We start from the raw sequence: 27,583 nt of genomic DNA, 5'->3' as shown, positions 1-27,583 counted from the left end.
GGAAGGCACTCAGAAAATACTGATAATAAATAGACCCTTTGAAAAATGGATATAAAAACAGAGGTTGACACTAAAATTTTTTTCTGGCGGCCTGTTCGGGTCACTGAAATCTTTGAATTTGAAATTTTGGTGGCTCGAAATACAAGGAAACATAAAATTTCATATTGAATTTTAGCTGCCCAAGTGGGTCACCAACATATAATCCTATAGGAAAATGGGTGTCCTGACATCAATTTTTAGTGGACCTGGGCCAACGGGTCACTGCTAATGTCAACCCTGAAGTACATAAACCTTTCAAAAAGCATATGAATAATGGTAATCTGATGCACTGAATCTGATATTGCATAAAGTTCAGTAAGGAAGTTGTTTCAGCAAACATGTTCAGGAAATAATGCAATCAATTGATAAAGTTTTGCTCCACAGTATTTAGTATTGAAAGTACGATGGCATTAGTTACTTTTTCAGTTTATTGAGGAAAAGCACTTTCAATAGCTCCATGTATATCATTTTTCTTTGTATGATGTTTTTACCTGTTTCGGATGTTACAGTCACAAGTTCATTGCACAAAGTGACATTTTCCTGTCTGAATTATATACATTACTGATCTTGTGGCCGAATCACCTGGATCCTGACATTATGAATACAATTTGTATTGGACTTACAAGTGTTGTTACTGAGGAAGACTCCCTTTACAAACAGAAATAAAAAAGATGAGTTTCGCAAATATCTATGACAAAGATGAAACTCTAGCCTCTTTGGTCTTGCCCTGACCCATACTTTTGAACGGCATAAACTTTGCACCAGTGAAAGTGAATATAAATATGTATGAATAAAAATAATGCCTTTCAATGAATACATAATACATCAGCATGTGAAACTGTGTATGTTAACATTAAACTTATTTACCAAGAGGGGGCGCTACACACATTCTGGCAAAGTTTCCCCTGGAGCAACTGGCTTCGTGCACTGGACGGAATCTGGCATTCAGAAAAAGACTTAAATATATAAGCAGTGTAACATTTCACATGTTATACTTTGTATCACTTTTATTATTGTGAATTTAGAATGTTTGTTTGATTGTATGGCACTGACTTGCATGGAATGGAATTCCCCAAAATCATTTGGCTAAACAAACAAGAAACAGAGACTTGGGTTATTGATAGATTTATTGGTTATGTACAATTTCGTCATTGCATATTTGTTTCACGAAGGCATGGACCTCCTGTGTTAAACCACTAGCTGTAGTCAATCTAAACTGTAAGACAAAGTGTTGTTCTGAATAGCTGGGCACTGTTACCCGAGACGGTCAGCACTATGGAAAAACATCAAATGTTTCATGCCATGGCGAACTGCCATTTCAGCCAGCACCCTATTAAGAGAAGTTGGGTTCAGAAAGGAATTATCCTGACATGCAAAGTCAGTATGAGCTCTTAAGCCAATATCAGCACAGCAAAGTCCTTCTTGTGAGAATGAAAGTGACGGGACTCGGTTTGCAATGAGGCGCAGAAGTCCTGCTTGGGAGACGTAAATCTGCAGTTATCACTGTAGGAAGGCCCTGATAAAGTCGTTGTAGGAGACCTTCCCGTTGAGATCCTTGTCGTAGTAGCTCATTAACTGGTAGAACTCTTCCTCCGATAGGTTGATGCTGAACTGCCGCAGCACGTCGCGGAACTGCAGGGTGGAGATGACTCCCTCCGCCGTCGGGTCGATGGTGCGGAAGATGCGGCGCATCTTCTTCCAGTTGGAGACGATGTTGTCACGGATACGCAGCATGGCTTCCAGCATCTCACCTGTCATGCGGCTGCCTGGCTTGATCTGAGGAACACGACAACACAGCAAATTATATAAGCCATGAGTACATACCCAAAGGTCATCGTCTTGAGGAAGACTCCCTTGACAAAATGAAATAAAAAATGATGAGTTTGGCAAATGTCTGACAAAGATGAAACTCTAGCCTCTTTGGGCTTGCCCCAACCATTACTTTTAAATTGCATAAACTTTGCACCAGTGAAAGTGAATAGAAGTATGTATGAATAAAAATAATGCCTTACAATAAATACACAATACATCAGCATGTGGAACTGTATGTGTAAGCATTGAACTTATTTACCAAGAGAGGGCGCTATACACATTCTGACTAAGTTTCTCCTCTAGCTACCTGCTTTGTGCACTGGACAGAATCTGACATTTGAAAAAAAAAAGAGTAAAATCTATTAGCGGTGTAACATCTAACTTCTTCCTGAAGGCATCTGAGTCCATCAATTTTCAGATTCTGTTTGTACAGATGAAACCGAGACCTAGTACAGTGGTCATCCTACAAACCCTTTGATTCTCAAGCTTGTATGGTCAGAAACTTAATTAAACTGGACATAAATCCAAAGGATAGAAATCAATTTGAGGATAAATGTGAGGGATCAGCGACGTGACATCGCTTTTTAAACATTATGATAAATGCAAAACAAAGGGAAACTAGCCAGAAATGTAATTAATATAAATGAAAAATGAGCAAAGAAAGTGGAATTCCATCAGGAATTGAACCCGAGATCTTTGGATTGTTTGGCGGGTGTTCTTACCGACAGAGTTTAATATTTGTCAGCCTTTAAGAAAAGTGTCATGTATGTCTTCCTTAGCCATTTGCTCCTTGTCAAAATTCTCTAGCCACCAACATTGAAATATACTGCAGCTCCATAAAACACAAAGGCATAACTTGCCTCATCTGCAACAAACTACTCCAGGAAGAGTAAACTACCGTATACGCCATATATTCAGGGAGTCTAACTTTTCGCAAATCGGGATTTCCCAACGATTTTGCGAGTGGTTAAATTCGCGATCGTGGAGTACTGAATTGAACATAGAAATGTGCATACCAATACATCACATTCATATTGAGATCAGAGCCAATTTTTTTGCGTGTCTTTAATTTCGCAAATAGCACACGACTCGGGAAAATCGCGAAAATAAAAATCTCGCGATATATTTGGCGTATACAGTAGTTTGTAAGCAAACAAAAAGTAGAAACAGGCTAGGGAGCAAGGGAAAGAGATGAGCAGCAACATACCACAATCTTGGACTGGTGGATCTTCTCCCTGGATAGCAGTGACCTTTGCTCTGGGATCTCATTCAAGGTCTTCAGATTCAGCACAAAGTGCTTCAGGAAGTCCAGGTATGAAAATCTGCAAAGATAATCAGACAGACAACAGATTTAATTCTTCATGCGCCATGGTGTAAACCCCCTGTGTGCCCTGTTGTTCTGAGATGGCAACGTAGTCATGCTTTGGGAAAACATTCTATTTTTCAAATCAATGTAATTTTTATAGAGCTTTATAGAGTTGAGCAGAATATGCGAACTTGGCACGCCATCGACTAAGTCGGGCGTGCGAACGTCACACATAAAGAGTTACTGGGAGGAGGATTCTCCATTCTAACAGACATAATTCAACACAATCCCCGTTCATAGTCACTAACAGTGTTCTGGCTACATTATGTGTAGGCTTCATTCCAGCATCCTATTCTCAAATCTCTCTCAGTCAAAGTTCACTTTGACAGTTGCATTCCTTTAAGGTTCAAAACCATTGAATGAAAATTTACTTATTTCAACATATCAAGTTGTACATAAGAGATTTGAAGGCACTACCTTTGTGTAGTTTGATCCCATACTTCTAACAAATTGCTCAAAAACATTACTTCAAAGAAATTTCCCATACAACATAAGTGACAGTCTTTTCAATATGAATTCCTGCCATCATACTCACTTTCCAGTGTCTTTCAAGTCAAACTTTGCCATGAGCTGCTGGAAGTCTTCAATTGACAGAGCTACATTGAACTGGGCCATGATATCTGAAAGAGGAAAATGGAAAGAGTCATTTTCAAGCATGGAAAATGCTATAGTTTTGGTGGCTGTAAAAATGGAGAGCATCATGCCTTAATGTGACAGCATATATAATGTAGTGACCAGAAATCACTTATATTCAAGTGAGACAAGCCTCAGAGAATTTAGTGTTAACAAATAGATAAATGCATTAAAGAAATAATTGAAATTATCCTATATTAGCTCAAAGTCAGATAATGAGTAAACATAGTTTTGCTTTGTAATGTTGCAGAGGCCTTCTAGTGTCATCATGTGTAAAAACACAGGCATATTTTCAATTCCTTAGCATCAGTTTCTGCAATTGTGAAAGGTACCAACTTCACTCCCATCAAAGGAAATTATATATCAATCTGAATCAAAATTAATCCCTTTTCTCAACATACCATGTTAATTCAACTTCTAAATGCACTGTAATCTAAAACATAAATGTTGTTAGTTTAAGGTGCGAGCGACTCTATGCTCAAAGAAGAAAAGTTTGTATATTTTTTGTCTGGTAGCATATGCAAGCAAAAATCAACAGATCAAACAACACTGCTGTGATCCCCTACCTCTGAAAGTGTCAACCTCAATTTGACCATTGCCATCCATGTCATGGAATTTGCACAGCCGGTGGATCTCTTGCCAGTTCCTCTGGATCTGTTTCTTTAGCCTCTGCTCAAGATTCTCAGCATTGACCAATGGGGTCATTGACCTTCGACCACCTGGTGTGTATGACTATAAGCAGAGAAGCAAATGAAAGTAGCATGCTCAGTTTAGAAACAACACTATGGGCGTATGAAAAATGTTCATTAGAAATGCACACACTTCAGGTAAACTTCAGGTAATTTTATTCTTCAATTTTGTAAAGATTTTGTGTGACATTTTGACTTAAAAATAGAATAACTGTAACACATAATCTGAATGTTAGTACCTATAAGCCAGATGGTATTTTAGCTGGTTTATCGGCAGATACCAAATTTTGAAGACCTTTGCATCAACTGTTTAACTAATGTTTACTATTATGGATACATGAACTTTCATCCTAACACTCACCATTCTGCTGAGCGGAGTCATTGGTATCTGGGGTGTGGCTGCTCCCCTCATCACAGATCCTGCTCTAGGGCCCTTCCCAGGGGGACTAGTGTCACCCAGGTCAAACGAGTCCCCGTTATCCTCGGAAAATTCCTTCAGGAAGGCACGGTAGTCCAGATTACCATAGGAATTCAGCTCAAAGCTGGACCAGAGACTGTTGAACTGAAATGAAACACGACATGAAATTGAACACCCTTGTCTACGAATCTCTAATCACTGTCTTCTTCATAACAATGGCATACTTTGTACAAAGTAGGTTTAGATAAATATGAACAGGAAATGATAATAGTTTACAGAAAAGTGCACTTGAATACAGAGAAAAATCATGACTGCCAATAACTAGTGTGTATTGGCTACTTGAAGATGCATTTGAAATTTACAATTACAAGAACATTCGTAAGTCACAGGGGCCATGGAAGCAGGGGAGCTAGGGAGATGCAGCCCCCCTTCTTATTTGGTCTTAAAAAAAAAAAAATCAGAAAAAGAAATATCAACACTCATGACTTCCACAAGGTTCTGTTCTGTCCTATGCAGGTTGTTTGGGGGTGGGGTGGGGTGGGGGGGGGGGGGGGGGTTGGTGGTGGCCCTAATCATCTTTATTTCTGACTATTATGACCAGAGACAACAAGACTGACTTAACATTTAAAATATGAATTCTGAGGATAGTTGGTGGCTGGTAATGCTACTTGACTTTTACTTTACATTTGACTGCATTTTTTTTTGTATACTGGGTAGTGTAAAATAAATTAAATTTGCTTGTACTCCAGAAGAGGCTGTAGACTTACATGTTCACTACTCATCCTAAAGGCCAACTCATTCAGAACATCACGGAAGTCATCTTTGGCCACGACACCGATGTTTGCGTAGTCCAGGTCAGAGAAGCGCTCAGCAAACTTGTAGAAGCGGGCCTTGACGGCCTGCCGCAGGTCCTGTTTGATGTCCTCCATCGTTGGGGAGCTCATGCGGTCACCAAGAGAAGACTGGCTCTCGCTCTTCTGCACCGACTCGATCCAGTTTTGTGCAAGCTGCACAAGATGAATTAGACCATAGTCACTTTGTAGAAATCACAAGCTTACTTTGTTTGATTGCACTATTTTGACATATACCGGAACAAACACACACGATTGTACTAGTATGGGTATTTCTGGGTAGGTGTGGGTCTTTGCACCAAGACAATGATGCTATTGCTACATTTATCAAAGGTAATAAAACTGGTAAAATTTGCTAATTTTGGGGACAATATTCTTCAGAAATATGCCACTGCTATTCAGGGTTCATGAAACACTATGTCAGACTCAGATTTCTTTGATCAGCAGACTTTACTACTTCAATGTTCTTCTCTTCACTCAAAATATTCACAATTCAGGGCTTTAAGATTGGATATTCCTTTACTACAATGCTCTGTAGTTACCTCTTGCTCATTGGCTGAAAATTCTTCCAGGAATGCCGGGTAACTGACACTGAGGTCAGAGTTCACCCTCAGCTTTGCCATCAGTCCCTTGAACTGCTTATCGGTCATCTTGAAACAGAAGTGGTCCAGGACACGGCGGAAGTCACCGGGGCTGAGGCGCCCTCGCTTGTCCTTATCAAAAGCTCCAAATGCCTGGCAAGAAAGAATTTAGAATGAGACATTACAGCTTCTATTTTAGTCATCCAATGTCATGAGCAAATAGGTACAACTTTTCTGCAAGCAGCTAGATAGCAAATTGCTAGCATTAAACCCATGATTGTAATTATAAAGTGTAATTTGTATGTATGCTTTTCATTTCAAAATGCATAAATGTTTACTACACCACCAACTGGTTGTTGCATTCAATCTCCTGGTAATACAGTAAAATGTAAATGCACCTGTTCTAGAAAAGACAGTACAAACTTCAAAGTTTTTAGAATCACAGTCACTGTCTAACCAATATTTGGTTAACAGGTCTTCAAATTTGTCACATCTTCCAAAAGGAAGACAAGTCACAGTTGAGAGGTATTTAATTTTGCAATCCCCAAAATACCATTTTCTATGACAATAGATAATCTCAACTTACTTAGCAAGCACAAGATGATTACTCTACATTCACAACATATCTCACACGTTACACATACTCATATTACCATGGTTCTTTGGTAACAATTCATTCAAAAAGATTGATGTGCATAATCACCATGTTCCGACAATACTTACAGCTTGCAGCACTGGCACACTCTGCTGCACAATCTTCCTCAGCTTCCGGAGAGCCTTGTCCGATGAGAGCTGGGAGAAGGACTCTGGTCTCACTTCGGGGACGTTCTTCTTCTGGTAGCGCTCTTCGCGACCCTCATCAAAGGCTTTCAGAAAGTCATTATAGTTAAGGGTACTCTTGCTGGTCGGCAGTCCAATTCTGTGATTGTATTTGAAGCAGAAAGAGATGTGAAAGATTACACCATTCCCTTTACAAAAATTGAAGTTAACAACAGCAACAACTCTAAAACAAACTGACATAAGACAGAATCCCAACGGAATTCAAGGAAATTGCAACCATTATGTGTGATTTTTCACAAGGTGACGTAGAAAAAGAAAACTTGAAAATATGATATACAGTGCACTCCCATTATAACGAAATGCTTGGGACCGGCAGTTTTCTTTCGTTATAACGAAATTTCGTTATAACCGAACAAATACAATATAACGAAAACAAGGAAACCACGCATGTATATCATATTCTGTTTGCTGAATACCCGGTACTCATCTTACACTGGAAAGCTATGCGAAATGGGATGGGATTATTGTATTACAATATCAAACGCAAGTTCCCCTCAGAAACTGTGCGTGACACAAGGAGCGAACACACAGTGATATGAAGCATTCGCCCGTGCAGACACGCTATAAATGCTTGTTCCGCTACGTATTTTCGAAAGCAATTCACATTTCGTTATAACAGAGCACATTTCTTTTGTTTTTCTTTGTCAGTGGCGCTCGGAAAAGACTTCATTATAACGAAAATTTCGTTATAACCGTGTTCGTTATAAGCGAATTTTGTACCACAGACTCTAATGGTGTTAATTTTGGGACCAGAAGTTTTACTTCGTTATAACGAAATTTCGTTATAACCGTGTTCGTTGTAACGGGAGTGCACTGTATTATCAGTGATGACCAACGACTATTTGCGTATTGATCTGAAAATAAGTACTGGATAGCTGCTGTAAATCCATACACACAGTCCAATTACATATATGAGAAGCATGTTATATGTATCACATGGCTCATAACAAATTTGCCCCTGTTTAATCCAATCATAATGCTAGCTAAAGATGCACATTTGTAGCATAATTAAGATAATGCACGGTGAACTGGGATAGAATGATGTTGACCCTGTCCAATCCAACAAATATTCGCGCTAGAGCTTCACATTTGTAGCACAAGCAAATTATGCATAATACAGTAAAATTAGAATAAAATGGCCAAATTTTGAGCAATGAGGAGATGAAAAGCAAAATCATGGTTATCTAGAAAGATAAAGGTACTAGAAATGGAAGAGCTGAAAGATATGATTCAATGGATGGAATGATAGATAGAGGAGGAATGAGGTAGAACAGGAATTTTACATGACATGAGACAGAAGCACTTTGACATGTAAATAAAACAGTGCCATGACATGGAGAATGGGTGTGGGGGTAAAATTTGTAATCAATTGTGACTCTTTGAGGGTAACTTACCCCAAAATAAATGTATGTTGGTACAGTAAAAGCAGAAATATCAGTTGTAAATATATCAGTGCTGTTTGAGGAAAATCAGATAATTTATTCCAAAATTATGAATCCCGAAAAGTTTGGTTAAATCCGTATGCTGTCATCGATGGATAAGAAAGGCAACAGCAGTTAATGATGTCACAGGTGTGAAACAATGTTTATAAACTTCATGTATGTATTCTACTGATATTTCTGGCTTCACTGAATTCTGATATACATTTGGGGTAAATTTCCTGCTATTAAGAACACAGAGCCTCTGATGAAGAAGGAGTGCCTCTGAAGGAGTTCCTCTGATGAAGACGGAGTGTAGCCAACTCACCGATGTAAGAATTCATGCAGAGTGGCATCATCCACCAGGTAGTTGTGGCTGAGGAGGACGTCCTGGAGCTCGGTGACCGTGATGCGGCCAGACTTGCTCTTGTCCAGCATGGCAAAGGCCTCCTGGAAGGTGCCGTACTTGTCCCGCATCCGGTCCTTGAGGTCCTGCAGGAGCTTCTCCACCGAGATGAAGGTTCCCTTGGAGGCCTGATTGATGGTGATGTTGATCCTTGGGGGGTAGGAGGGGGATGTGAAGAAAAAGACAAAGTTAGGAGTAAGTTCAAGATACAGCACGCAACCTGCCTAGCACTGATTCTTTGTATTCAAACCTCATCACATCAGCCGTAGCAAAGTAAATGAGGCTGAAGTCCTCGTTCCAATTTCTCAGCAAAATTATTTCATAGTGGTTTATTTTATTTTTTGTTGTTGTATGTGTTGAGTCTGTGATTAAAGATGGTACGCTGGAGCAGTGCTGATTTTTGCCTCAATTTCAGGATATGTTCTGAATGATTTCTGATACATTTCTTCTATTCTGCTACCCTAGAGAGGAGTTGGTTGCCTAAGAACAGATGGACTCCTTGAAGTTGACAAGAATTTCAAAAGCCAAATCAGAAAAGAGATACAACACAAAGAAGGTAAGTCAAGACAGGTGATAAGGGATATGTGTGTTAGTCCCACTTACTGCTTGTCAAGTTGGTTTTGATGATGGCTCTCAATGGTGTCTGCTGACTCTTCAACGATGCGTTTACTGACTCCAGCATCATCTCCTGGGGCGAATTCCTTGCCCATCATCTTCAGGAAGTGCTGGTGGTCAATGTAACCCTTACTTTGTGGGTCATAGCTGCAAATGAAGCAAAGACAAAGTGAAGATGAAGTTGTGAATACAGACAACATGGATTGAAGAAATGATATGATTCCAGATGAACATGATTATCAAAATATTGTATCGGAATACACTGAGACAAAACATGGCAAAAGTACAGAAATAAAACCACACTGTATCAATTTATTTTCTACAGTATTATGATAGCTGATAAAAAAAGACCCAGTATTCTTAGAATTTGCACATGAATGGAATTCTGTTAACACAAAATTTGTTATACAGCTTTGACTGTTTTCAGCGTACAAAGCACATATTTGCAACTCTGTCCAATACAGGACTCAAATTGTGTGTACTTGAGACATTTCAAGTGACCTGTCCAGAAAGAGTATTAGACTTTGCAGCAGTTATGCACTGATTGCTTTACAACAGTATTGTAGTGCAAAGGATAGTTGGTCTGGGGAGGATGATTGGTCTTATCTCATTTGCTTCCAACTCCAACATGACAATGAAAAAAAAAGAAGAAGAAGAAAGAAAGATATGGATTTGTGAATCATAGGCATGTTGCTCTATAGTTACATGTTGTTTATTTGATGATACTAGTAGCAGATTCTCCCTTTCCTGTAAGGAGGCTTTCATGGGTTCAAATTGCTGTGGTCTTTTATCATCTACTAGTAACTCGCAAATAATGATATGCACACCAGCATCCCAGTCCAACTTACATGGCCCACAGCTTGGCAAATTCATCCTTGGTCATGGGGAGCATGAAGGTGTAGAGGAGGTCTCTCAGTTCCTTCTTAATGATGACGCCGTGACCATTCTTGTCGATGGAGCGGAAGGCCTTAGCCAAGTCATGGTACTGCCGCTGGGCCTTGGCTGCCAGGATCTCATGTACCTGCTCTGCTGCCAGCTGGGCGGGATCAATTGTGGTGTTCCACCTGAGCAAATGGCCACATAAAAAGATCATTATTTTTGTATGTTTTCTTTTAACTTGACATATGACATGCATTAAAATAGCAGGAATTCTTAACATAAAACAATTTTTCTTACAGCAGGTGTTCAAATGCACTTATTATGTCAACATCTAAAAGACGATGCAACACTGGATTAATTTGGCTGCAACAGGGAAAAGATGTCGACATTTCCATTACCCTGCAAAGATATATTATGCATATTGTGAAGTTTGATGTGTGGAAAGCCTACAAGGGCTTCTCTTCTTGTGTGAGTGACTATTGCATTGCACTAATGAGTTCAAAATACGACATTTTGCATTCAACTAATGATCCTCAGTAAAAGCACAGAGTATTCAAAACAACTGCAACAAACCTGTGATCTGAGTTCAACCACTTATGGCCCTCCTCTGAATCCCGAACCTCAAACAAGTCTAGGAACTCCTGGTAGTTGAGTCTAGTGTTCTTGGTGATGCCCAGCTCTGACATAAGTTTGTTGAACTCTTCATCAGTGGTGATGAACATGAGCTTGTCGATGAGGCGCTGGAAGTCCTGCCGGCGAACAGCGCCATCGTGGTCATCGTCCATCTTATAGAAGGCTGATCGCAAATCCTGGAATAAAGCAAACCAAGATTTAGAGTGATGGGAAATTTTTTTTTTCTAAATCCTGTGTCACAGTTTGTGATGCAAAACAATGGGTATAGTAATAGGTAACATATACTGTAAAACAGTCATTGCATTGTTCCATGACATTAACTTAATTAAGAAAGGTAAGAATTTTAGAGATGTCCTTGTAAAGGGGAAGAACCCAGGTTATAAAATATGTCACACGTGGTATCCATATCTTGCACTCTTAATGCTATCAAACTGACACATCACCTCCAAGATACTTACCCCAAATGCCTGTCTCATCTTGTCACCCAGCTGTTTCATCATATCCATGGCAGACATGTTCTTGGCCTCTAGACTCTTCCACCAGTGGTTTGGTGACCTGGTGATCTCCTCACCGGGCCCACCAATGCGGGGGTCTTCAAACTGCTCAATGAAGTCTGTGTATGTGAGGGAGCCCTGGTCAAAGCCTAGGCGCTGGCACAGCAAGGCAAACTGTTCATCGTCCATGTACATCCCAAAGCTTTGGATCACCTGATGGTATGCATCAAGAATTTTATTGTAGTCATATTGACATACATCAGAATTCAGAATTTATTCAAGTTTTCATTAGAACACAAATTAAAATGGTATGCAAACAGGTGAGGATACAGTAAAATTCACTGGCAAATATAAATCTTTGAAGATAAATATGCTGCCATAACACTGGTGGTAAGTTTAACACCTGTTCAGCAAAAATCTTGCAAGAATGGAAAGAACTACAGCAATATCAAGAAGAAATCATAACACAGACTGCAAGGGAGAGTTTGCAAAAGAGAAACTGCTAAAAAAAACACCCAAAAACAACATTGTAATAAATGAATTATGGTTAATACATCTGACTTCCTACAGTGCATAATTATGACATGTTCACACGATCAACGTAAGTATGTCTATGGCACACTTGAAAGGCAGATACAAATGATAACATTTTGGGGCATGACAACGTCTTGATAACAAGTATCTCACATAGATTATGGTGTCAATTTATACAGACCTATACAATGCATAACAAATCAAATCAAATACAAGCAAGACACAAAGCATGTCAAACACAAACAACAGACAAAATGCATATTCACACACAAGTAGCAGAATATCTAGTGACAGCTGCCTTATAATTGTATCTTACAAACTAACCTGTCTGAACTCTCGCTTGGTCAGCTTGCCTCGTCTGTCCTTGCAGTATCTGAGGAAATTGGCCCGCACTTTGCTGGACTTCTGGGACATGCGGTCCTTCAGTTTCAAGATGACCTCATCGGCACTCATAAGGGTGGTCCGGCTCAGGGCGTTGACCTGGATCTGGTGCAATCTGGGGAAGGTAGAATGGCAATAGTATTAGCAAACTACAAATGTCGCTATGGCGACTGATGCCTCCGCCATAATGCATGATTCTCCCAATGTGTTATGACAGTTTCACAAAACTGACAAAATATTGAAATGACAGGTCTGTCAGAAATATCTTGAATGTTCACTTTCCTTGAACTGGGTTTGCTACAATAGTCTAATAGTGCAGGTACCGGTACCTGTACTTGGGGAATCAAGAATTTTTACTTGACTTCCGACCGACCCTTTTATAAGTTTATGCATTGAGTAATTTTCAAGGTATGAAGAAAGAGTATAATTACAGTACAAAATATATATTTATATCTTTTCGCATTTAAACCTGGCCTTTGACCCTTAACCTTTGACCTTTGACCTTCTGGCTGGAAATTTCCCAGAGAATCTCCATTAGGAAATACATGCATATCAAGTTTTAGTTTTAAAAATAATAATGCAAGCATTGCATATAATAGTATATGAGGGAAATAGTACAATTTTGAGGAGTTGACCTTTACCTTTGACCCGTGACTATTGACCCATGACCCCTACATTCCCTAGAAAATCCCTGCCAGTCAGTACATGCGTATGTACCAAGTTCCATGAAGACACATTGAACCATTTGCGAGAAAAGTGAAATTGTGACATATTCACCTAACCTTTGACCTTATGACATGAGACTCTCTCTCTGGAGAATCTTTATGCAGTAGTACATGTCTACACTAAGTTTCAAGAAAATACCTTCGGGCATTGCACGGATATGGGGAAATAGCAACGTTTTTAGCATTTGACCTTGACCTTTTGACCTTTGACCTCTTGCCAATGTCACTAAAATCTACTTAACTAATTGTCCCATCATACATTATCCTTGGACCAAGTTTGGTGAAAGCTGCTTCATCCAGTTTTGAGTTATCACGTAAACAGATAAATTTTAGGATTTGACCTTGATCTTTGACCTTTACCTCTGTCCAATTTCACTCAAAAACTAATCAAGTAATTGTCCCATCATACATTATCCTCAGACAAAGTTTGGTGAAATTTGCTGAATCTAGTCTTGAGTTATCGCGTAAACAGATACAATTTAATGATTTGACCTTGACCTTTGACCTTTGGCCGATTGCACCCAAAATCTGATCAAGTAATTGCCCCATCATACTTTATACTTGGACCAAGTTTGGCAAAATTCCAGTCAATATTACTCAAGTTATTGCGTAAAAGAATGCAGATGGACGTACATACGTACGGACGGACAGACGGACGGACAACCCGAAAACATAATGCCTCCGGCACCACTTCGTGGCGGAGGCATAATAAAAGCTAATGTCTGTGCACACACGGACAAACATTTTTTATATTCTTATTAAAAGATATAATCTAGTCAGGGCTTGACATTAGTGATGGCTTGGTGGCAAAAATAGATGCCTGGCCACCACTCTTTAAGAAAGATATGTGCTGGTGGCCACTTGGGCCACCAAAAGAAAAAGTTGGGGTTGAGCCTTGCTTGTTGATGTCAAGTTTGACGACAGAATGCTGCATTTGAGGAAGCGCATCACAGCACTGGTAAGGATCGAGCACTTATCATCAAATACTATGATACTAAGACAGGATAATAGGCAACATTCACCTGTATTTGTTTCAGCTGAAGCAGACTCTTCCCTGCTGAATTTCAAAGAGAATCATGTATGCAGCTGATTATGATCAAGACAGGTTAGGCCACATTCATCTACATTTGTTTGAGTTGAAGCAGACTCTTACCTGCTGTCAATGTCTATTTGTCTCTGCTGCTCTGTGAGGTCACTGATGACCTGGATGTGTGTGCTGGTCCCCACCAGGTCTCCAGGTGACACATCCACTTTCAACATCCGTAAGAACTCAGCAAACATGATCTTCCCACCCGTCTCCTCACACCGCTGCCACATTCTACAGATGAAAGGCATGGAAACATTGTTGTTTACCTCAGGAAGCAAATTAGCTCCATTATATTTCACACTCCTAACCACTGCATGCAGTATGCACGTTGTTCTGGCATTAATACTATTCACAGGCTGTGCATTTCCCTCATACACTTGAATAGACAGCATGTGTTGTCATTGCAAACCGACATGTTACCTGTACCTCATGTACAAATATCAGCAATCATAATAGGCATTATCAAGCTTCCACTTTATCTGAAAACTTATGTAAGGAATGATCTGCTGGGCAGATATTACTAAGTAAACACTGGTATTTGGTACAAAGTCGTCTGACAAAAGTAATGGATAACAGCTAGCATCCTAACTCTTTAACACTTGCAACAGAGTAGTGATTACAATATTGACTCATCTTGATCATGGGGCACTAAAATTGCTGCAGCATGGGGAAGAATTAGGAATACGTAATAAAAATTCCAAGACCAACAGATATAACGATGGACACTTACGCATCCAGGTGGTCATCTGCTACAGGCAGGACACACTTGCTGAGAATCTTCTTGAGCTGGGGCCGGGAGATGGCCCCCGTGGCGGCCGGGTCTGCCTGGCGGTACATGGTGCTGATTGACTTCCAGTGTTCCTCTATCTTCTCACGCAGAATGTCCTCTATGGTCTCCCATGCCAGGTTGGCTGGGGCCACGCTGTTCCAACGGTGCTCCGAATCCAGCCACTTGTGGCCCTCCTGTAACGGAGCATCAAAGAGTCAAAATCAAATGTGAAAACTGCCTGTTATAAAACTCATATCAATAATCATTTATTTCTGATATTGTCACCTGTCTGACCAACAATAATCAAGTGATCAGACCTCCATACATACTTTTTCTTTACTGAGCAAAACTAAATGAAAGGCTTTTGTAAATTTATATGATGGCGGTTTGCGGAAGTGAAATATTCAAGCGCTAAGCTGTTGAAGAACAAGACAAAGGCATGCAGTCCTGGAAAGGTATTACTTGGCAGCTAAACCATACATCCACCTGAGTTTGGCTAATTTGTGAAATGCCACAATTTTACCAAAGGGGATTATGAATTTCTCAAAGGTTTTCAGTCTTATATTAGTGTAGCATGTACAGACTGCTGAAAAAAAAACCTGTAGAAATGCACTGGATGAGATAATATCTGCATGTCGTCTATCACATCATATTCTTATTCTGTGAGTATATGAGCAGTGCCCATCCCTCTCACTCATGTTTTAGTCTATTGTTCAGACTACCAACTTTACAACTTGCAGGCCATATTGACTAGTAGCGGCTGCCAGCTACAAATACTGGCCTAACAGCAAATTTGGAGCTGGTTCATGTCACAAACCTCTGTCTCCCTGACTTCAAACTGATCCAAAAAGTCATGGTAGTCAATTCTGTTGCTCTTCTCAGGGTCAAGCCTCTCCACAATAACCCTGAACTGGTCATCGTTGAGTCGTAAGGTGAATTTATCCATGATCTTTCTCAGCTCCTTTCGTGTCACCTTTCCATCTCGATTCTAGGGTGGGAGAAAACAAGAGATAAAAAAATCCAGCATACCATATCATAAATTTACACATTACACAGTACTTTCTCTTCTAACCGATATGAAGCTTCCCTTCAAGCATAGTTATAATATCATTTTCCTAGCATAACTGAAATCATTAATTACAATTCAAAGACAACTACGGCTGTGTAAGGCAGGTAATACATAAATGAAGCTGTCATTGGAGTGATGAAAGCATGAATTCACAAATTCATGATTAGAGGGTTGCCTACGAATGCTGGAAAATGTACATTTTGAAAAGAATCCTATCAAACAGTATCACAGGTTTGTGAATGGATTGCTAAAATAGTATACAGAGTTAGAATTAACGGCTGGTGAGGGACAACAATGCCTTAATGTAAGAAATTTGTGTCATACTCTTCCAGAAGGTATATCTTCTGAAAGCACAAGGTCAACACAGACAAGAACTTCATGTTCCATCCTTGTGCAATGTTGTATCGAGAAATGGAAGATGACAAAATTCTCTATTTTCTTCACATTGGGGGCTGGATGGGATCAGAGGCCAATTTGCCGGATTCCAACATCATTTGCTCATTTGATTTTTTTTTTTTTATTCCTAGAACTTGACCGACTAGATATAGCAAACTGTTTACCCTGCTAAAATGCATCATAACAAAATCATGAAGCATATGGGATGTGTGTGAGCATACAATAGACAATTTCACTCACCTGGTCAAAGGCAAGGAAAGCCTCCTTGATGGATGGGTACATGTTAGTCACATGTTTGTGGAGCAGCTTCATGATCTCTGCTGGATCCATATCACTGTCACCTTCTCTGATTGGGTTCACTCTGGAAATCACATGGGATTGGAAACAGGAATCAACCAATCACTTGCATTCATAATAATGTAAAAAGTTAACTTTGAAAAAAAAGTTTCTTGACATTGCTATGCCCAAATGTAACTGTTCATGAGCCATCAACTTCATATTATAAGAAGCATAGGTCAAAGAATTTAGACAGTATCAATGTCCCCCTGTAATAGAGTAACATAGCTGCAATTGCTCTTCATTTGGATATTACAACTGCAGATTGAAGAGTACATGTGATGCTCCCGCTGCCAAGTACATGTAGTAGAAAGTACTAATTCTTTATTAAATACAAAACTGTAGTAAAGACGAAGTGTAAGATAGCCTTCTTTGCACACATCCCAAAATATCCCATACAATTCACAATAGTACCACGTAAAGCAATATGATCAATTCTGTATAAACTGCATCATGCTTGGACAGTTATTTTGTCATCGCATATTCCATCAAGACACACTAAAGCAGCTAAAGCATAGGAATGTTATATGATGAGATCATTAGTGGCATTCCTTCAAATGTGACTGATCATCTGAAACTACAATGCTATCCTTGCTTTCCTCCTGCCCCCATACCCCTTCCCCGATTCTGATGCTCTGGGAATAGGGGTTACAGCTACATCATCATCCTTTGGGGACACTATGGGAGTTATATGGTAGCTTAAACATGGCCAGTGCTACGTTTTCAAAAGTGGGGGGCCCACTTCCGGTTTCATAATAAAGCTAACAAGCTAAAAAAAAAAGGTCTTCAGTGCAAAAACAAAGGCATAACCGTGCTCAAAGGTTTCATTCTATTTTTGTTTTTCTAGTGCCACTTCCGGGGTAAAAAAAAAAGGGGGGGGGGGCAAAGTGGTGACACCCTATGTATTGTACTATGTATTTTATAGAATGGGTAGCGAGAATCCTGCGATCTCATTGGTCGAGAGCTATGTGTTGATTTTTACTGGCCGCACGCTGAGTCACAGTGGTAAACATGTTATCGCGCACTTGTAGCAAGAGTACGCCTACTTGTAACAAAGATTCGCGCACTCAGTACGAGACGCCTATTAGCTAAAACAACCATGCATCAGTACTTACTGATGCATGGTTTTCGAGCTCTCGTCTCTGCCAAGCCAAAAGGAAATGCATCCAGTAATTTTGTCATCGAGTAACACGATAGAAAAATGGGTTTTTGGCAAGAAAATTACCCATTCTATAAATCACATGACGCACATGTCTTTTCGTGCATCAGTTGGAATATAGTGTGCATGCGGTAACTATGGAATTTAGCCTAAACCCACTCGGCTTCGCCTCGAAGGTTAAGCATTCCATAGTTACCTTATGCGCACAATTCCAACTGACGCACTCAGACCTGTGCGTCATTTGTATACTAATGTATGGATGCAAAAATAGTAGGGTGGGGGGGGGAGCCACCCCCACTGCTGCTACCAAGATCAGCTTGCCACTCACTTGTGGTTCCACTTGATAGGGATGGTCTGCCCGTTGCCTTCTATCCTCGGGTCCATGAACTTCTCCAAGAAATGTTCCCAGGGAATCTTGTGTGAAGCCTTGAAGCCAATCCTGTCATGAGAAATTATACAGAAAATGCAACAGACACATGGTGAAGAGGCGCAGCACATCCAATTATTTTGCATATCAAACCGACTTATCATCTGATTTGAAGATATAGATGAATACACATGATGAATCACAAATGCTTTACATTGCACACCTACAGGCAATACAAATGCACTTGTAATCTTTCTCAAACAGGGATTGAGTCGTAATAGTCGGTTTAACCAATGATTCTTTTTTTTGTGTGTGTATTTTCTCTCTCAGCATGGATACATTCTACATATGATCATAGGAAATTTCACAGGATGTAATCACTGTCATGAAATCACAGCCATGCTTGTACATTGTCAAAGTGGATACCTCGGCTACTTCTTCATACAATAAGCCTGAAAATGTTAATCACATTTGCATACAAATGCCCTCTGTTGGATAAGACTTGTTCAACTCAGTAATTTGTTAATTTGTATAGTGAATCACATCAAAATGGTTCTCTTGCAAGTTTCCATGTTGATTACAAATGTTTAAAGCATATGTGCACCCATGAATTAGAATTAGCTGACAACTAGATGAATTTTCACCCTTTGTTGGGTAAATCAAGTTCATTCTCTCCTGTTGTTAGTGCATATATCTTTGATGCATCCTGGGAGAAATGGCTTTACCTGTCCATGAGCTGGGCAAAGAGTTGGTCCGACATGGGTAGAGTGAAGTGGATCAAGACGCTCTTCAGGTCATCCAGCATGATGAAGCCGTCTTGGCGCTTGTCAAAGGCCATGAAGGCCTTCTTGATGTTCACATAGTTGTTCTTCATCTGGTTTAATGATAAACAATAATATGAAGTCATAATCAGCTCATCCATGAGTCACTCTTCAACTTAAGCATGGGCAGATTATAAAATAAGGGGAATATACACAACATTGAGATTGCAAGGATTACTAAACACTGAAAAAAAACAACAACAAAACATCAATTTTCAAAAGAAATTTGTGTTAAAGAAACATCACACATGGGGAAAAATGCAGATCATTGTTCACCAATGATGCATTTCGGGATTGAATCAGAGTTGTCTTTCAAAAGCATTATAGATTCTAGCACAAAATGCACATCACATAAATCAACATTTTGATCTTTTTATACAACACAGAGAACAAAACTGTCCTTATTCTTAAAATAATGAACTTATCTTTCTTCATTCAGCAGCTTTGGTACTTAAATCCATCTCATGATTGGATGCTGAGGCTTATCTGATGTTAATTTCAAAGACACATTGTCAAATCCATTTTCAAGCTAGTTTTCTCAGGCTCAAAAAAAATAGAAAGGACCACCTACCCGTGCACGGAATTCTGCCTCTATCTGTTTATAGCTCATGCCCCTGACCAGATCATCACTCCTGTTGACAATGGCCATCTGTTCCATTTGCCTGGCGCGATCCTCCTGGCGTTGGGCCACACTTTGTGCTGCAAATGGAGCCAGACATTCAAGTACAGAAATGTTAATATAAATTTCTGCTCCTAGTATGCACGTATAGATGTTAAAGATTTATAAGACACTGTTGAAATGATGCTGATGACTTTTGATGGAAAGGAAATATGACTTTGCTCTTCAACTTGTTTTACAAGACATAAATCATAGAAGTAAATGAGGACACACAGGTTGTATCTAGCCTGGGATATGCATCATCATGCTTTCCTATATATCTCTTATGGTGAATCAGTGGTACAACTGAAATTTGATAAAAACATTAAAACTAAACTTCCTATTAAATCTAAAGAGATACATTACTGACCAACGATGTGCATGTTGCATTTCACATGTAATGTCTGTATCATGCTCTGTGAACAAAAACTAGTCACAATGAACTACCACTGACGAATTAATCTGACTGACTTGAAGAGTAGATGTTCGAGGACAGAGACTGTAGGTGTGCTTACCAAATTTGCCATGCTCCGGGAAGGCCTTGCTTTGCTTCTGTACATTGACGCCAAGTCTCTGCAGGAACTCATGGTAGTTGACCGTCCCAGTGTGATGGAAATCATAGCGGGACCACAGTCTGAGAGACAAATGATGACCGAATATGGTGAGAGTGTATACAGGTACATGCCGGTGTCATGACAATACACTTCATTAAGCAACAATCTTGAAATCACTGAACAGCATAAATGTTGTCTGCATATTCTAATCCCCAATTCAATGAAGTACTTCTATCAACTTAGGACTGCAATGTCTCCAGGCAAATTTTTTCAAATACATTTAACATAGATAGATCTAAGGGTGCATTCAAGTACTCTCCAAAAGTGTACTATACCATACTATACCCAAACCAGATGAGTGCTCAAACACTCCTGATATGTACCTAACTGTACTATACTGAGCCAAAAGCGTAACAATTCCTGATGTGCTGCAAAAGTGTACCAGAACTGTACCACAAGTTGGCATGAGAAAAATGTGCGTAACATGCACATACATAAGTCATAATGCAAAGAGCTGATTCTCTTTGTTTGGGATACCTGTTAGTAGTGTAAATGCACCAGGTGCACAACCCTGTTGGTACAAAATGTGTGACCCCTTCTAATATTAAGTCATGTGGTACACTTTCTCCACAAAGCGCTCGAACGCTCCAAACCTGGCATAGTATGATACGGTACACATTGGATTGGTTTGCTTTTGAGCGCTCAAATGCAGCCAGTGAGAAGAGCATACATGTATCATTTGATTCAAGTACAGATATATATGTACCTTCCCCTGAAATGTACAGGCAGTGCACAATCACTGCCATCATTCTGAGTAGGATCACGCATTACCCCTCCATACTCACCGATCGTACTGCTCATCAGTCATTCTGAAGCAGTAGTTCTCAATCACCTTTCTCATTTCATGCTTCTGGACGTTGCCATCCCGGTTGTAGTCAAACAGGCGGAGCGCCTTGATGAAATTCTTCAAGTTCATGGCCACTTTGTCTCGAAGTTGTCTCTCAAGGACATCGATACCCATGTCTTGTGGAGACTTGGTGTAGCTGTATCTATCATGAGCATAAAACATCCAAGAGAAGAAAGTGAGTGGAAGACATACCTAAAAGCAAGAAGATATAACATTTTTCTTGTGTATAGTGATCTACACTTCTCATTAGACGCAAGGCCAAGACAAAGTGCTACAAATGTGGGTAATCATTAGAGAACTAGAATCAAAAGAAATGGTATCTTCAGTCAATGGTCATGATGTAATGGTAACATTCTGAATTCATCCTGGCACCCCAGTGTCATTGGCAGATGCCTGAATCACACAAGAATATTTTATGAAAAATTTTGGCAAATTTTGGATTTCTATTTCAATGGCCAACACTGGCTGTTTGGGATTTTACTAAACATGAAATGCCATTTCGTGGTAGGAAATGCAACATTCTGATGGACAATTTTCTTAATGGATAACAACATGGAAATGTAATTAAAAAAGATATCATTTCCTGGTTGACAGTTGTAATCTGCAATGGCGATAGTAACAACCCTAACTTACTTGTGTCCAGAGCCCATTTTCCAAGACTCGCGAGACATCCCACCACTGTTTGCAAACCGGTCAAGAAACAGGCAGTAGTTGACTGTCCCATTAGTATTTGTTGGGACTTTGGCCATGATGGAGTTGAATTGCTCAGTGGTCATGGGGAGACAGAACGTGTCCAGAACCCGGCGCAGTTCACCCTTGGTGATGGAAAGGCTCTGGTCGATGTCATAATTCTGACATGCCTGGAGGAGGAAGAGTGAGAATGTGCTTAATATTGTGATGTGTGTGATATGCTAGACAAATGAGTACTTTCCAGTAATGCACTTAGGCCTACTTATAAAGGGGCTCAATCTGTGACTCAATTACAATACTTGCTGCTGGCTCAAATCTTTTAAGCACCTTTTTTTTTTTTTCATCATCATAGCCAATCAAGATCATGTGTTTGGCATTCATGGAATGAGCTTACTAGAACGATAATTTTTCTGCATTTTGTTCATATTATGGCACAAATTTCAAGGGGATGGGGAAGTAGGGTAAATTTGACCATTGATTCTGCAAAAAACATTGCTTGTACTCTAGTGTGTTATGTAATAATGAAATCACAAACTGAGAACAAAATGTGAGAGAATATACAATACCAATGGGACATTGACCACTAACAGAACACCAGTGGGACTGGATACACTCAGAGAGCACCTAGCATGCTGCAAAATAAATACCCAACAATGCATTTGATGAGAACATCATTAAGGATTTGTACCTGCTTGAGATCTGTATAGAGTTTCCTGATCCTTTCTCTCAGAATTTGTTCAACTTCTATGGTACTGAGCTTGGCATCCAAGGAGGCTGTTGGGAGGGGTGGACTGGCGCTTGGACTGGCTGCAAGGGCTGAACATCGCAAGAAGAGAGAATGATATCATACGAAATGAGACAGAAGTGTGACTGATGACACCTATTTAAAAACACATATATACTGTAGGTACAATCTAATGCATCAGACTGAATCAGTCACAATTCTGGTACAAGTTGTGTAAAATGACTTCTATTACCACAGATTACAATTACTGTAGCTCACACTTTTAAATCATTCTCAATTTAACAAATTATTTCTTGTCATCACAGAACTTCTGCATACATTTTATTATCACCTAATTTCCCCACATTTTTGGAAAACAAATTATACACAAAATGAAATGTGAATTGATTTCCATACATCCTGATGGAAATGTTAAATAAACTCAGGTAAGGGATTATTTACCAGCATATGGTATATCTATGGCATTCTGTACTAATTTTTGTAATAAACTATTGAAGAGAGGATCCTTCCTTAGTGGAAAACACATGGATTAGAGAAAAGTGTCCCGACTCATGAATACAAAAGGATGTAATTCATGTAGCAAAAATGTAACGAACCTCTAGCTGAAGGTGTCATTCCCATGTCAAATGACCTGCGTGAGAGCCTGCTTGCCGATCTGACAGTTTGGGCAGTTTTTAGAATCTGTCGAGGTGTGAACATTATTCCTGTCCCTGGTCTGAGAGCCAGGTCTCCTGGTTGGGCAACCTGACTAGCCATGCTGGTGGATTTTACTGCTGTCTGTTCCTTTCACTTTTAAAACTTGGTTTCCTTTAAGATTACCTGAAAACAAGACAAATAAAGAGAAGAAATGCATCATATAATATTATGGTCAAAGTCTTTCTGAAGTGCAACAAACATATACAATACACATGTATAGTCTGTACATGTAACTTTGTTTCTTCTGTTCATAAAATGTTGGACATTGTACAAGGTACATCAAACGGCATGGTGTTTGCTCTAGTAGTAGTATCGTATTCAATAACCCGCTATCCACTTCCCTTTACACCTAGATCAGCATCTAAATTTTGTGTGTTTCAATACCTGATTTCCCTACATCATCCTTGCTTTACACTTGAAAGACGTGTAGGTTACATGTGCATGAATCTTGACAAATAGACCCTTCTATGTGAATAGGTCTAGGTAAAAACACAGACCTAAATGTCCTGATTCTAGGAACTATAAAGGAAAGGTTAAAAAAAAAGGTACAAAACTTCATGTCCAATGCTGGAAGACTGTGCCTCAGTGTACGACCCATGGAGGCAGTGCAATGTAGAGCAACCAGATTTGTCTGCAATGATTCAAGAAGAACCAGTGGCATCTCCTCCATGTTGATTAAACTTGGATGGAAACACCTTGAAACCTGTCAGCTGCCCATATTTTTAATTTTGGACTTCCTTTTCGGTCAAGTGTTCTGCAACAATTTGAAAATCTGCATGCCTGACCACGACAGGGCGAGTGGTAAAAAAAATTTATGTAACACCCGCCCTATCCGTCTATATTTTATATGCTAGGTGACATACAAGATGATATTTCTTTGATTCGTGGGCTGACCTTTAACCCACTGCTGGACAGTAAGACATAGTGCTGGCCAGCTTTGCACCTGCCGCCCTCAACCTGATATTTATAAAATGTCCCAACAGCAGTGGAGTTTGCTTGCAGTAGCCGGAAGAAGAAAGAGAAATAAGCAAAAAAACAAAAACAAAACAGCATCAAGGTTTCAACTCCCTTCACTTGCCAATATTTGACCACGTCCAGAAGCTTAGGATTTAACGTCAATTACTGCTTTGTAGCCACTTCCATGTATTTCCTATGCACTCCCGGGTTGGTGAACCAACGATAGGCATGTATTAGTTTGTCGCCCATAGCGCGCCATGTATTATTAGTGCATGTGTTATACACAAACTTCAATGAAGGATGCATTGAGCATCATCGTATTTGAAAAACTTTGTTAATTTGTCACCTGAAATCCATTTGAAATCAAAAACATTCTTGCATTAAAATGGTTTTGTCACCTGTTACATATGGTGAAATACATTTGAAATTGAATTACAATTATTTGTGTTTTCAAGGAGGAAAAAAGGTGAATTAGGAATGTCTTTTGAGAGCGATGAAAATCCGTCGCCCCAGATGATCTCTGATCACGGCATGCGTTACATGCGACGTGAATGTCAGGCGACTTTAGGTAGTGGCAACTTAATGGTAATCCATGTTACATAGGTCTAACTGTTACAGTAAAGACTAAAGTTAGTGGGTGGTCCAAATTTGTATACCCACAAGCATAGCCCTACTCCCCCTTCTCTAGAAATAAACTCAAGTAAATGTCGTAAGGTAGGGCCTAATAATAGGTCTAAATAAAAAATAAAAACAACAACACACACATAAATAAAAAAACAAAACAAAACAAAAATCTCACTATTTACACCTATTAACGTTGGCATTATCGTGATATAGTCCCCACCTAGATCCCCACCACAGTGCGCGTGCACCCGTGCGTTTAGGGTTAGGGTATAGGGTTAGGTAGGGTTTTATTTAGTACAGACAAGCAGCGGCGGGGACTATATCATGATTATGCCTTAATGTTATATTTAAGTCGATAAGTACAGTTATATAATAGCATAATTTATGCTTAACGTTAGATGAACATTCTTAATCCAAGAACAACTTGTAGACTACGCTTGTACAAGTTGTACGTAGCTACACGTTTGTAGAAGCATGAAATGAATTGACACGTCTCATCACGACTCATGCAATGCATTTTGGCAATGGCCAATATGCCAAAACTGCAATACAATGCCATTACTAAAACTAACGTTAGAACTCAACTCTGGAAGTGCTAGTGGTAGATTTCTATCTATGACTAACTTGTTAGATAGAGTATAACTAGATTTGTGCAATGGAGGAAATAACTCAGAAACTTGATACTGGGTTTCCTATTGATATAGTATATTTAGACTTTTGTAAAGCCTTTGACTCTGTTCCTCATGAGAGGCTTTTGAAAAAAATGCTATCTTATGGCATTGATGGAAAACTGTATTCATGGATCAAAGCATTCACAACTGGAAGGGAACAAAGAGTCGTGATAAATGGTGAAAGTTCAGACTGGAGTCAAGTTAGCAGTGGAATTCCGCAAGGAAGTGTACTCGGACCGGTCCTTTTTGTTATTTTTATGAATGATTTGCCAAATATAATGAATAACTCAGTATTTATGTTTGCCGACGACACCAAAATCATCGGTGATGTCAGTACAGCCCCGAAACAGGAATCGCTTCAAACTGACCTAAATCATGCTGATGAATGGAGTAAAAGATGGCAACTTGATTTCAAAGTTAGTAAATGTAAGATTCTTCATATTGGAAAAAATAACCCAAGGGAAAACTACAGAACGAATAGTGTAAGTTGGAAGCAACCAAGCAGGAAAAGGACCTTGGCATTATAATAGATGAAGAATTAAATTTCCATCAACATGTCTCAGCAGCTGTCCAAAAGGCAAATCAAACACTTGGGATTATACACAGGACATTCTCACAAATGACGACGGAAATACTTCCTATTTTGTTCGTATCATTGGTTCGACCTCATTTGGAGTATGGCAACATTTTATGGCACTTGAGATATAAAATGGACTCTGACAAAGTTGAAAGAGTGCAGAGAAGAGCCACTCGTATGATTCCTGAACTCAAATGTTTGTCATATGAACAACGCCTGGAAAAACTCAACCTGCACTCATTATACTACAGGAGACGAAGAGGCGACATGATTACTGTTCATAAGTTGCTCAATGGAAAGTTGGGATTTCTGGTGACATGTTTTTTGAACCAGCCATCCACTCATCAACAAGAGGTCATAGATACAAGCTCTTCACCAAACGTTCAAGATTAGAACTGCGAAGTACATTTTTCAGCCAGAGAGTAGTTGCCGACTGGAACAGATTGCCTGCTAATGTTGTTGAAGCTTCCTCGATTAATAATTTCAAAGATTTATTAGACAGACATTGGAGGGGGGAAAAATTTAAAACCTCTGCTCCTAAACGCACATAAAGCAACAACGTTGAAGATGATTATATTATGTTGAGACCGGAATACTACAGGAATCCCCCAGTCCTCTACTTCCGTATCAGATGTGATGTGATGTGATGTGATGTGATCTAGACAGTAACGTTAGACTCTAAACTATGCATGGACCATGGTCAACGATTAACGATTAGCGTTGGTAGGCCTACGTACACTAAAGTAAATTTACATTTTTAAAGATGTCTCCCTTTTTCTTGATAATCAAGGAGGTTTATCAGACAAAGCAATAGTCAAGGTTATTATAATACAAGTGTAGTAACAATTTTTGCAAGCACACCTACACTAGCACCTATAACAATGTAACGTAAGCTCCTTTGCTTTGCCGGCCGGCCGGTGTAGCTACAGCGTATTCTACACACCACATAAAGACATACGAATGGGACTACATCATGGCTATGCGTAGACACAGATTTCATCTTACATTATATTTCAAAGCATAATTGCATTGAAGCATTATTGCTGGAAATTTTAGATGTACTTACCTGCATGTACTTATTTTGTTTGAGAGCTACGGATGAAATTACTTCTGGCGGTAATCCATGGCTGTATCCTGATATTATCGTCCGGAAAAGTATGCTATTTGTTTCTACAGCAAAGTTGTC

The 27,583-nt window shown here is 39.5% G+C and overlaps 1 protein-coding gene across 1 annotated transcript; it reads right to left on the bottom strand.

The window, feature by feature from the left end:
* Positions 1 to 1,460: 1,460 nt before the first annotated feature.
* On the bottom strand, positions 1,461 to 27,583 carry LOC139710921 (EF-hand calcium-binding domain-containing protein 6-like). The gene is made up of 27 exons (XM_071622840.1): positions 27,464 to 27,583; positions 23,469 to 23,691; positions 22,816 to 22,943; positions 22,071 to 22,297; positions 21,376 to 21,579; positions 20,492 to 20,610; positions 19,890 to 20,017; positions 19,223 to 19,371; positions 18,459 to 18,569; positions 16,876 to 16,996; positions 15,988 to 16,158; positions 15,132 to 15,364; positions 14,468 to 14,632; positions 12,533 to 12,704; positions 11,639 to 11,887; positions 11,121 to 11,356; positions 10,517 to 10,732; positions 9,657 to 9,815; positions 8,976 to 9,203; positions 7,113 to 7,308; positions 6,351 to 6,542; positions 5,725 to 5,964; positions 4,901 to 5,101; positions 4,417 to 4,582; positions 3,753 to 3,837; positions 3,059 to 3,173; positions 1,461 to 1,815 (listed from the first exon to the last, which is right to left on the bottom strand). The coding sequence occupies exons 2-27, from the start codon at positions 23,626 to 23,628 to the stop codon at positions 1,540 to 1,542; spliced, it is 4,647 nt and encodes a 1,548-aa protein (XP_071478941.1). The 5' UTR covers positions 23,629 to 23,691; positions 27,464 to 27,583; the 3' UTR covers positions 1,461 to 1,539.

The sequence above is a fragment of the Diadema antillarum genome, unplaced genomic scaffold, assembly GCF_040938485.1.
Source record: "Diadema antillarum isolate AM-2024a unplaced genomic scaffold, OU_Dant_1.0 seq00001588_RagTag, whole genome shotgun sequence".
Taxonomy (NCBI): Eukaryota; Metazoa; Echinodermata; class Echinoidea; order Diadematoida; family Diadematidae; genus Diadema; species Diadema antillarum.
Note: the sequence above shows the minus strand (reverse complement) of the source record. Positions and strands in the feature narration are given on the sequence as shown.